Raw genomic sequence first — 12318 nt, forward strand, 5'->3', positions numbered from 1 at the left:
CAATTGCCGTTGTACTACACGATGGGCTAATGCTGCATTTTTTGTAAATAACAGTGATGAAGGTGATTATTAAACCCATAATTACCGACACGGAGTTGCAGCACTGAGCTTGACAGTGAGTGAGCTCAGGTTGTGGGTTTGCCACGGCCCACAGCTCAACACCGTCAGACGGGCCAACTGTTTCGCCGTCTCAGGCAGAAAAGAAGTCCATTTTACCTCCCTCATACAATTGCAATCCATCATTACTCCCTCCATTTCATAATGTAAGACTTAATAGCATTATTCATATTCATATAGATGGTAATGAATCTAAACACACATATCTATCTAGATTCGTTAACATCTATATGAATGTGAGTAATGCTAGAAAGACTTACATTATGAAACGGAGAAAGTACAAACTTGCGCGCAAAAAAATCGACAACAATTGTGCAAAGTTCAGACGATACAGAAAAGTATGATCAGTTCTGATTAAACTGAACAAATCGACAACAATTGTGCAAGGTTCAGACTGATACAGAAAAGCATGATCAGTTCTGATTAAATAGACAACATCAAGGTCAAGAAACAAGCAATAAAAACTACTAGCAACTGAAAAGATCCGATATCAAACTTCCACGGAATATATATCACTATCATAATCGTCCATCAGGTTTTGAAAGGAAGCAGGAATTGGCGGCAATTCAACGTCGACAACACCTTCCAACATGTGAATAACTTTCCTCATGGATGGCCTGTGGATCTCATCATCCTGGATGCACCAACATGCAACTCTGCAGGCAACATCCAACTCCTTCAAACTCGCATTTCCTTCGATCCTGTCATCAAGCAAGCATAAAACATCTCCTTCATTCACTTTAGCGGCAGCGTAAAGGGGGAAATACCAATGGTTCCCATGTCGAATTTTCTCAGTACTCCTCCGCCCTGATATTATTTCGAAGAGCACGACACCAAAGCTATAGACATCTGCCTTGTGGGTAATAGCCTGTCCAGATATCCACTCTGGTGCAAGATAGCCAATGGTTCCTCGGATAGTGGTCAGTGCAGCGCTGAATTCCCGTCCAAGAAGCTTTGCCATACCAAAATCTGCAATTTTGGGGCAGAACTCTGCATCTAGTAGTATGTTTTCAGGCTTAATGTCACAATGTATGATGGAGTCCCTGCATTCCTCGTGCAGGTAGGCCAAACCTCTAGCAATACCAACGACAATCTGATGGCGAAGATTCCAACCTAATACCCTTGAGGTTTCTGAAAAGGGATGAGAATCCAAAGAACCATTTGGCATATACTCATAGACCAGCAACCTTCTAGTCCCTCTAGTACAGAATCCCAAAAGACGAACAAGATTATTATGTTGGATCATCCCAACAGTCTGTACCTCTGTCCGGAACTGCTTCTCTGTGTGCCCTAGGCCTTTGAGCTTCTTCACAGCAACAATCGTTGAACCTGCAATTGTTCCCTTGAAAACACTTCCAAAGCTTCCTTCCCCAAGTTTGTCAGAGAAGTTTCTTGTAGCTTTCTTGACCTGTGCATAAGAGTACACTGCAAGAAAACCTTCCATTTTTGTCTGTCTTGCAACACATGAGGATCTCTTGTACATCAAAAGAAGCATCAGCAGAAAAAGAATAACCCCTATTGACCCAAAAATTAGTACGAAAACCAGTATGTGCATCCTGCGTTTACTCGGAGAACCTATACGCATATAAATCTCAGTGTACGGAGGGTTATCAGCTGAAGTCAAATTGAACAACATGCTGTACCATATCTTGCAGGCAGAATGATAGGAGTACGCTGCGCAATAGCATTCGCTTAGACAGATAGCTCGACATTCTTCACTAGTTGCTGCCATAACATCCTGAGGATTGTAAGGAAGCCCCTGCAGGTTGTCTAACAAAACAAACAAGTCAGTGGAAACAACACCTAGACAATTTGAGGGGGTAATTCTAGAGCAGCCACTACCAAAATGTCCCAGCTCCCATTCATTTGGCTCCGTTGGTCTGAAACCATCAATACATTTGCATGTTCCTGTGCTTGTGCAAATACCAAATGCACCACAGTGAAAAGCACTAACTTTGCAGCTGGAAGGGTGGCTCCACACAGATTGCCAACCACTAATTGTTGCATTATCTAACCACCTCAACAAACTGAGTTGCCCCAGTTGCAATTTCATGTATTCAGTATCATTTGGAATTCCTGGATCGTTTAATCGTACCAGACTACCATTTTCTTCGTAGGTAACCATCCATTCAGGAAAGGTTCCAAGATACTTGTCATGCCCATCAATGAACATGATGAATCCCCTCTTCCTACTTTGGTCAATCATGAGGGTACAATTATAAGGAGGCTTGAACAGAGTAAGCAAGATGTTGGTTCCCATGACCATGTCCAGTCCAAGATATGCTCCTGGGAGCAGTTTATCAGCTGGGTGATCAAAGCTCTGCCATGTGACCACAGAAGAGTTGAGCTGATCTCTTATTACAAAGTTTCCAGTGTTAAGAATAACTGCCACAGCAGTGTTTGATTCATTTCTCGTTGAATTTGAGGTCCATAGAATAGAGCCGAGCTCCTCAATATAAAGTTTACCTGCATCGATGTACAGCGTTGCATTAATGAAGTAGGTGATGGGAATTCTGTTTCCCAGCCAAAAGGTTATTGGATTGTTGCTTGACATGTTCTTGTATCGAATACCCAGGTAGTGCTTTGTACCAGCTGGGGCTGAGGGGAAAAGGCCCAACTCAAAAATACCATTTTCTGATACTAAGGTTTCAGAGCCTGAGAGAGATTGGCCAGGAAAAAGGGTATCTGATGCAACTGCAACATAGCTATCCACAAATAATATGATCACGTTGAGTATCATTGCTGCACAGAGGGCAGAGAAAGAATGCTTGTGGTTCATTTCTTATCTTCAAGCACTATCCCTGAAGAAAAGACAGATATACATAAGGAAATGATTAATATGAGCATAGAATGCTTGCAGTTCAATTTCTTATCTTCAAGCACTGCCCCAGAAGAATAGACAGGTGAACATAAGGAAATGATTAATATGAACATACTGAACAAACAAAATCGCAATAAGGATGGATACCTTGAGTAAAGATTGAAGAATATCCATGGTGCTCTGGTTTCCATCGTAACCTTTCCGCTTTTGCAGTTTTCACTGTGGTAATTAGATTTGTTTAGAAACAGGAAGAATAATGTGTTTGCCAGTGAGATCTTTCAATTTATTGCACCAAAACTGATGAGGACAGTCAACTACCTAGCAGTCATGTACTGTTGGTATGACACCAAACTGGCCAAACATCTTTATCTCAATAGCGCTATATATAGCTAAAACTGATGACTTTTTCATCTTTTCTCCTCATCAATTATACTATCACTTTCCAAGTTAGGGAAATGACACCATTCGGCTGGAAAGCTATTGTTTTGATCAACGTGGACTTGCTATGACCAGTGATTTACTTTCATCCCTGGCATGCTGATAATGTCATGAATAAAACGACAAAAAGTACATGCATACTGAAATAAGGAGGGATTTCCTCTGGAATAGGAAAACCGCAAAGAGGAACAATATATGGTGTTAACAAGGGATTTGTCACTATTGGGAAGAATAATTGGCCAATTTTAGCATCTTAGGCATTTCATTCCAATCACTATAAGGCAGGAAAAGGCACAAGCGGACCATTTTTTTACTGGATAGGCAGATCAATTCTTTCTTTCTTTCTGAGACATTTGCATCCAAAAAGCCCAACATGGCATGTACCATTGACTTGATATAGTGAGAAACTGGCCTAACAATTTTACCTGGTCAGAATTTTAGTTCATGGCCCAACATTAGCAGCTTTTATTAAAATGGAGCATATCATGAATGAATAACACATGATGGTAAATTACTAGCACGAGAAAGCATTGGGAAAAAAATCACACCAAAGCAACCAATCTATGCATCTAATGCAAATTTCCACAATCTTCAGAGATGCAAAACATGCATTATCGAATTATATGCTATGTTCCATCCCACTCGAATGCGAAGTTTTCCATGCTAAAATTGAAAGAAATGCGTTAAAACAAGAGAAACGACAATTGCTGACTTGGTGGCAATTGTGGCATACTCGTAGAAAAAAATGTTTTATCTGATATAAATAAAAGAACATGGGAAATCTGGTGTTTGATAGTAGTTTTGGTAAATACACACTAAGCTGTTAGGCCTGGTAATTTTGATAGTGCAGCATCACCTAAATCTGAACTGATCTTTAAGCATAAACTAGGGTGTGCATTCTTTGCTCAGCTGTCCTTGTAATTCCATATGCGAGAAAACATACGTTTTCAAAAAGAAAGAAAGTGGTAGTTGAAAGATATAAACAATCTCAGCTTGCTTATATTGGAATGAGCAACACTTAACCAAAGGTGGAGACATGGAACTATGCCACTGATCAGCATGGAACAAAAGAATCAACGTGGACAAACAAGCTTCATCAGATAGTGCACAACAAACCTTTTCTTATCTTAACCAGCTCTGGCTAATCCACTGTTTTTTTTCCTTCTCCATAATGCGGCTTTTAACATGTTTGCGTCGCTCTCCCCCACTACATAATGGTCACTTGGTCAGTATAGATCCACAATTCCACATCAAAGGTTTAATCATCCAATCAAACTCGACAAGCTTGATAGTGACTTGTAAAACGCTGACTCCTGCCGCCATCAGCCCAAAACTGAGCAAGTCAATTGCCCATGTGGATTAAATCCGTTTACTGACTCGTCCTGCGCTAGGGCTCATCCAACATCCATGGTTTAAGAGTAAAACTTGCGGGGAAATCAGAACACCCCTGAGTTTTTTTTTATTCCAACATTAGAGAGGGCAATTCAGAAGAGAACTGATTAGAGAAACACATTCGAGATATGCGGTTTGCATCCGTAGGAGTGCAGACCTTAGGGTTGCGGGGCTGACGAAGAACACGCCACCTTCCGCATCGTCGGCAGCCGCCTCCTCCACGCGCGGTTGCTCGCCGTCCACCGGTCCCCCGCAGTGCGATGGATCGCGCCGGCGGCCGGCATCGAACACCCACGGCGGCGCCGGCGCGGGTTCCCCATCCATCCGCCGGCGCATCCTCCGGCGGCCCCCGCAGTGCGGCGGTGCTAGGCCTCATCGCCGGCCGCAACAACCCACGGGTCACGGAAGCCCACAAGAAACGCAGCGGACCCCGGCCCAACTAAAAACGGGCCACACGTACGTCGCGTTCTGAAACTAGTACAGGCCGTGCTATGAAACGGAATCTTATTTGGGCCACTAATTGGGCTGGAATGAGATTCACGGGAGGGTAACTGGCGGTATCGAAGAAGCCCGTTTTCTCCATATCAACCTTGCAGATCCGGAGGTGGTTGACTGGTTCTCTGCCAGTATGCTGATTTTGCGCTGCACTCACCAGAGAGCTTTGAGGCAAAAATGTAGTAGGCCACACTGCTAATTAATTCCATCCAATAATAGAAAAAGATTAGCAACTACTCCTTCGGACTACTTTGGAGAAAAAGCAAACCCTTTCCTAATAAAAGAATGCTACCACTTGTGAAAAAAGGCACGTTGATTGGACTAGTAGTACTACTACGTAGTAGTAGTAGTAAATTTAATTTGTTGTCTGCTTGCATGATGAACGGCAGGGGAGCTGCATCTGCCTGGCATCTTGGACGTGGGCACGTGCACGTAGGACCAGAACGTCAACGGTTCATGCACTCGCGATTTTATCGCACGAATTGCAACTTATCATGATCGTGACCGCAAAACAGCGGCGAGTTCAGAGGTGATGATCGCGACAGCACTTCCGATCAATCCATGGCGTGCTCGTTTCTCTGCAAGCCATGGCTGCCATTAACGGAGAGCGCGAAGCCCGCTCGCTCGCCGGCGCCGTCTTCCCGCGCAAGAACGGTGGTGCAGCAGCTCGCCGTCCTCTTACTACTGCTCGGCGGCGTCGGCGGCGGCGGTGGCGCGCTGCTTGCCGCGGCCGCGTCGACGACGGACACCATCCTCCCCGGCGAGAGCATCACCGGGAACCAGACGCTCGTGTCCAAGAACGGTGAGTTCGAGCTCGGGTTCTTCAACCCGGGCGTCGGGATCCACTACTTCCTCGGCGTCCGCCTCAGGAAGCTCGCGGCGTACAGCCCCACGTTCTGGATTGGCGACAGGGTCTACGTCGTCGACCTGCCTCGCGCCGCGCTGGAGCTCTTCGGCGACAGCCTCTACATCAAGGAGGACGGTGCCAGCCTCTGGTGGTCGTCGCCGTCGTCCTCCTCCTCCTCCTCGGGCGGCGGCCGCGGCGGCGGCGCGGCCGTCGCCGTCCTCCTCGACACCGGCGACCTCGTGGTGAGGGACCAGAGGAACTCCTCCCTGGTGCTGTGGCGGAGCTTCGACTACCCCGGCGACGCGCTGCTGCCGGGCGGGAGGCTGGGGCTCGACGTCGCCACCGGGGAGAACGTGTCGCTCACGTTCGAGGGGTTCACCCACAACGGCAGCCTCCGGGCCGACGCGAGCAGGAGGAACGGGTTCGTGCTCACCACCGACGGCCGCGACACCCGCGGCGCGTTCCCGGACTGGATGGTGACCACCCAAGACAACGGCGGCTCGCTGGTGCTCAACCACCCGGACGCCACGAACTCCACCGAGTTCCTGCAGCTCAAAGTCGGGCAGGTCAGCCTGGTCCGGTGGTCGGGCGCCGACGCCGGCTGGGTGCCTCGCTGGACGTTCCCCTCCGGCTGCAAGTCCGGCGGCGGCTTCTTCTGCGGCGACTTCGGCGTCTGCACGACGGCGACCGGCGGCGAATGCCGGTGCGTCGACGGGTTCGCGCCGTCGGACACGAAGGAGTGGGGGCTCGGTTACTTCGTCACCGGCTGCTCGAGGTCTCTCCCACTCAGCTGCGACGCCAACGGCCAGACCGAGCACGGCGACTCCTTCGCCATTCTTGACAATCTCCAAGGCCTCCCTTACAACGCGCAGGATGAGCCAGCGACCACCGATGAAGATTGCAGGGAAGCTTGCCTGAACAAATGCTACTGCGTTGCATACTCAACTGAAACTGGATGCAAGCTCTGGTATTACGACCTGTACAATCTGAGCTCAGCTGATAAACCTCCATACAGCAAGATCTATGTCCGATTGGGTTCCAAGCTCAAGAGCAAGAGGGGATTGGCCACAAGATGGATGGTGCTCTTGGTTGTTGGATCAGTAGCTGTAGCTTCTGCAATGTTGGCAGTGTTGCTTCTATGCAGGTACAGGAGAGACCTGTTTGGATCCAGTAAGTTTGTAGTAGAAGGATCTCTGGTTGTCTACTCATATGCACAGATCAAGAAGGCAACGGAGAATTTCTCCGATAAGCTCGGCGAAGGCGGATTCGGAAGCGTTTTCAGAGGTACATTGCCTGGATCAACCACTGTTGTTGCTGTCAAGAATCTCAAAGGGCTCGGCTACGCAGAGAAACAGTTCAGAGCAGAAGTGCAGACGGTTGGAATGATCCGGCACACTAATCTTGTCCGTCTCTTGGGATTTTGTGTCAAAGGGAACAGAAAGTTGCTGGTCTACGAGTATATGCCAAATGGATCCTTGGATGCTCATATCTTTTCACAAAAGTCCAGTCCTTTGAGTTGGCAAGTTCGATACCAAATCGCGATCGGCATCGCAAGGGGTCTAGCATATCTACACGAAGAGTGTGAGCACTGCATCATACACTGCGACATTAAACCCGAAAACATACTACTCGACGAGGAATTCCGCCCCAAGATCGCGGATTTCGGCATGGCAAAGCTTCTTGGACGAGAATTCAACGCGGCACTTACCACCATCCGAGGTACCAGGGGCTATCTCGCGCCAGAGTGGCTGTATGGGCAGCCGATTACCAAGAAGGCAGACGTGTACAGCTTCGGCATCGTGCTGTTCGAGATGATCTCAGGGATAAGGAGTACTGTCACGATGAAATTCGGGAGCCATCGGTATTACCCCAGCTACGCGGCTGCGCAAATGCATGAAGGAGATGTTCTGTGCTTGCTGGACAGTAGGCTGGAAGGAAATGCCAATGTGGAGGAGCTCGACATCACCTGCAGAGTCGCCTGCTGGTGCATCCAGGACAGAGAGGGTGACAGGCCATCGATGGGGCACGTCGTTCGCATGTTGGAAGGTGTTGTGGACACGGAGATGCCCCCAATTCCAGCTTCGTTTCAGAACCTTGTGGATGGTGATGACAGTGATATATACGAAGAAAACTGGCGTTTGAGGACCCAAGATTAGTGCCAGTTTCCCTTCCTGTTTTCAAAGGGAGAAGTATATTGGTTTCTTGCTGGACCTATTTGATTTCAGCAGATTGATCAGTCAATAGAAATTAGACATGTATGAACTTGTATGTTGCAGTACCTGTAAATGTATAGTGAAAGTTGCTGCTCTAGTCTCCTTTCCTTCACATTATCTGTAGTGCAGATATGCGCGTGCACAAAACTGGAGGATCACAAAAAGGTCTAAATTGCGAAGCTCTGATCCGGGCAGGAACTAGTTCGTGAAATTGTAGTTATACACACTTGTAGCCGTCCGATCACGATCGATGGACGGCCCCTATGCCTCGCGTCGCGCCCACTCACCCTCGCCGCCGGCGGCCTGCCACCCTCCGCCGCCGGCGGATACCCTTCGTCGTATGGCGCGGCCGCCGGAGGATTGCGATTCGCTAGGGTCTCTATCCCTCGGGTGGCCTCGTGTCGCTTCGGTTCCGCTCGTTTCGCTGTCGCCTGACATGATCGGGGCGGAGATGGCGCCGGCGATGGAGGAGGCGGTGGCCGGCCGTGGTGGACGTACGCCGGAGGAGGAGGAGGCGCGCCTTCGCGTGATCAGGCGGGCGCAAATTAAGGTGCCGTTTCTCAACCTCCGATATGATTCGCTCGTCCATCAAAGCCATATGGATGCTTGCCCTATGCTGTTCCTTCGTTTTAGCAGTGAATTAGTATTGAAAATTAACATGATGTTTGGATGTGCAGCGACTGATTTTGCTTGTGATCTATTACTAGCTAAAGTGTGTGAGCTATTGCAACAAGCCAATAAATAAATCAAACTTGATAATGCCAGATTACAAGCTACGAAGGGAATGCTGTATCCAATCTGGCTTTCTTTCATGATTGCCATTGAATTTCCCTGCAACGTTTTCTTTCTAAGGGTAGGAGCTAATTAGCTATTTAGGTGCCAATGATGTGAAACATACAGGATACAGTCGTGGGTACAATTGCTCTGATATTGCCATAGCTAATAAGTTGATGCTTTCTTCGAATGGTTTTATGCTCATCTGCAGACTGCAGTAGCACACAATATCAAAAGGAAGGTTAGCAGGGCAGCAAATTTTGAACTTTTTTATTGCATTTACAGCTAGAACATACAGTTTGTGCATGTCTAGTTTCTACTGATTAATGCACTGACTCTACTGATCATTCCACTGACATACTACTTTACACCTGCCTAAATTCACTGCTGAAAAACTAGTTTGTGCATGCCTAAATTCTAACCGATTAGTCTGCTCACACCAAGCAGGTCCACGGAGAAACCGAGAGTATCATTCTGAGAAACTGGAGGGGAAGCTAGAACTGATCTCGGGTCCTGAAATTCCAGCTTTCTTCAGAGTATATACCACTGTCTTCACTCTCCATGAGGTTCTGAAATGAAGCTGGAATTGGTGGCATCTCCATATCGACAACGCCTTCCAACATGCGAACGACTTGCCCCATCGACGGTCTGTCATTCTCTTCATCCTGGATGCACCAACAGGCCACTCTACAGGTGATGTCAAGCTCCTTCACGTTAGCATTTCCTTCCAGCCTGCTATCTAGTAAGCACAAAACATCTCCTTCATTCATTTGTACCGCTGCATACGTAGGAAAATAGCGATGGCTCCCAAATTTCACTGTCTCCGTAGACCTTCTCCCTGAGATTATTTCAAAAAGCACAATGCCAAAGCTATAAACATCTGCCTTTTTTGTAATAGGTTGCCCATATATCCACTCTGGTGCAAGATAGCCCATTGTCCCTCGGACGGTGGTCAATGCAGAGTTAAATTCTCGTCCAAGAAGCTTCGCCATACCAAAATCACAGATTTTGGGGCAAAATTCATAATCAAGTAGTATGTTTTCAGGTTTAATATCACAATGTATGATGCAGTCCTCACATTCTTCATGCAGATAGGCTAGACCCCTTGCAATACCAAGTGCAATTTGGTATCGGACATGCCAACTCAGCAAACTAGATTTTTCTGAAAAGATGTGAGCATCCAAGGATCCATTTGACATATACTCATAAACCAGCAACCTTCTATTCCCGTTGACGCAAAATCCCAAGAGACGGACAAGATTAGTGTGTCGAATCATTCCAACAGTCTGTACTTCTGTTCTGAACTGCTTCTCTGCTTGCCCAACACCTTTCAGATTCTTCACAGCAACAACAGTGGTTGATCCAGGCAATGTCCCCCTGAAAACACTTCCAAAACCTCCCTCACCAAGTTTATCAGAGAAATTCCCCGTAGCCTTCCTGATCTGTGCATAAGTGTAGACAATAAGAGAGCCTTCTACTTCAAACTTACTGGATGCAAACAAGTCTCTCCTGTATCTGCATAGAAGCACCAGTCCCAACATTACCGAAGTTACAGCTAATGATCCAACAACCAAGAGCACAATCCATCTTGTGGCCAACCCCCTGTTGCTCTTGAGCTTGGAACCCAAACGGACATAGATCTTGCTGTATGGAGGTTTATCAGCTGAGCTCAGATTGTACAGGTTGTGGTACCACAGCTTGCATCCAGATTCATTCGAGTATGCAACACAGTAGCATTTGTTCAGGCAAGCAGCTCTGCAATCTTCATCAGTGGTCACTGGTTCATCCTGAGCATTGTAAGGGAGGCCTCGGAGATTGTCAAGAATGGCGAAGGAGTCGTCGTGCTCGGTCTGACCGTTGGCCTCGCAGCTCAGCGGGAGAGACCTCGAGCAGCCGGTGACGAAGTAGCCGAGCCGCCACTCGTCCGGGTACGACGGCGTGAACCCGTCGACGCACTCGCATCCGCCGCCGCCGCCGGCCGTGCAGGCGCCGAAGTCGCCGCAGAAGAAGGCGCCGGACTTGCAGTCGGAGGGGAACGTCCAGCGAGCCACCCAGCCGGCGGTGGAATCCGACCACCGCATCAGGCTGATCAGCCCAAGATTGAACTGCAAGAACTCGGTGGAGTTCGGGGCGTCAGGGTGGTTGAGCACCAGCGAGCTGCCGTTGTCTTGGGAGGTCACCATCCAGTCCGGGAAGGCGCCGCGGCTGTCGATGCCATCGGTGGTGAGCACGAACCCGTTCCTCCTGCTCGCGTCGACCTGGAGGCTGCCATTGTGGGAAAAGCCTTTGAATGTGAGGGAGACGTTCGTCCCGGTGGCCGCGTCGAGCCCGAGCCTGCCGCCGGGGAGCAGCGAGTCGCCGGGGTAGTCGAAGCTCCGCCACAGGACGCCGGAGGGGTTCCCTTGGTCCCTCACCACCAGGTCGCCGGTGTCGAGGAGGACGGCGACGGCGCCGCCGTCCGAGGAGGAGGAGGAGCCGTTCCCAGCGACGCTGGACCACCAGAGGCTGACCCCGTCCTCCTTGATGTACAGCTTGTCGCCGAACACCTCGAGCGACACGCCGGGGAGGTCGATGACGCCGACCCTGTCCCCGATCCAGAACGTGGGGCTGTACTCCGCCATGTTCCTCAGCCGGACGCCGAGGAAGTAGTGGATGCCGGAGCCCGGGGTGAAGAACCCGAGCTCGAACCGCCCGTTCTTGGAGACGAGCGTCTGGTTCCCGGCCATCCCCTTCCCCGGGACAACGGTGTCCGTCGACGCGGCCGCCGCCAAGAACGCGCCGCCGCCGCCGCCGCCGGCGAGCAGCAGGAGGAGGACGAGGAGGAACGCCAGCGTCGGCGCCATTCTTCCACGGGAAGACGGCGACCGAACGCGCCGCACTAGCTCACCGTCGCCATCACCATCAGCGGCCATGGCTTTGCTTGCAGTTGCAGAGAGAGGAACAAGCAACCGAGCACGCCATGGAAGAGGAAGACGAGCCCAACTAGTCCGGTTCGCGTGCGGTGTTGTCAGCCGTCGGATCTGGAGAATGGAGGGCCAGATTCGTTCCCTGCTCAGCTCGGGGATTCCCTCGTAGAGCGGCACACTGGCAGTCTGGTACACGGACACGCCTTTGCTATTTTTTGAAAGCAATGGGCGGGTCGGCAACCCGTGCTGTGTGAATTTCAGCTGTTTAGGTAGGCAAGGATCAACTTGGATACAACAGCTCCTAATCTCCTATCG

The 12318-nt window shown here is 49.3% G+C and overlaps 3 protein-coding genes across 6 annotated transcripts; 1 reads left to right on the forward strand and 2 right to left on the reverse strand.

The window, feature by feature from the left end:
* Positions 1-446: 446 nt before the first annotated feature.
* Positions 447-5154, reverse strand: LOC4326709 (G-type lectin S-receptor-like serine/threonine-protein kinase At2g19130). 4 transcript variants are annotated; one of them, XM_066307327.1, is made up of 3 exons: positions 4926-5154; positions 3086-4823; positions 447-2918 (listed from the first exon to the last, which is right to left on the reverse strand). In XM_066307327.1, exon 3 carries the CDS (start codon positions 2894-2896, stop codon positions 608-610), a length of 2289 nt encoding a protein of 762 aa, XP_066163424.1. In that variant the 5' UTR covers positions 2897-2918; positions 3086-4823; positions 4926-5154; the 3' UTR covers positions 447-607. The 4 variants fall into 4 exon arrangements, with proteins under 4 accessions (XP_066163424.1, XP_066163429.1, XP_066163430.1 ...); XM_066307332.1 differs by having other exon boundaries at positions 3086-3157; positions 4493-5154; XM_066307333.1 differs by having other exon boundaries at positions 3086-3157; positions 3257-5154.
* Positions 5155-5705: 551 nt separating this feature from the next.
* On the forward strand, positions 5706-8420 carry LOC4326710 (G-type lectin S-receptor-like serine/threonine-protein kinase At2g19130). The gene has a single exon (XM_015766360.3). It carries the CDS (start codon positions 5825-5827, stop codon positions 8264-8266), a length of 2442 nt encoding a protein of 813 aa, XP_015621846.1. The 5' UTR covers positions 5706-5824; the 3' UTR covers positions 8267-8420.
* A 919-nt stretch (positions 8421-9339) lies between these two features.
* Positions 9340-12027, reverse strand: LOC4326711 (G-type lectin S-receptor-like serine/threonine-protein kinase At2g19130). The gene has a single exon (XM_015766362.3). The coding sequence runs from the start codon at positions 12007-12009 to the stop codon at positions 9592-9594; it is 2418 nt and encodes an 805-aa protein (XP_015621848.1). The 5' UTR covers positions 12010-12027; the 3' UTR covers positions 9340-9591.
* Positions 12028-12318: the final 291 nt, after the last annotated feature.

Source organism: Oryza sativa, chromosome 1 (assembly GCF_034140825.1).
Source record: "Oryza sativa Japonica Group chromosome 1, ASM3414082v1".
NCBI lineage: Eukaryota > Viridiplantae > Streptophyta > Magnoliopsida > Poales > Poaceae > Oryza > Oryza sativa.

What these genes read in the sequence shown, in the direction of transcription:
- LOC4326709 (XM_066307327.1), bottom strand. Translation starts at nt 2,896, where the DNA reads ATGAACCACAAGCATTCTTTCTCTGCCCTCTGTGCAGCAATGATACTC.
- LOC4326710 (XM_015766360.3), top strand. Translation starts at nt 5,825, where the DNA reads ATGGCGTGCTCGTTTCTCTGCAAGCCATGGCTGCCATTAACGGAGAGC.
- LOC4326711 (XM_015766362.3), bottom strand. Translation starts at nt 12,009, where the DNA reads ATGGCCGCTGATGGTGATGGCGACGGTGAGCTAGTGCGGCGCGTTCGG.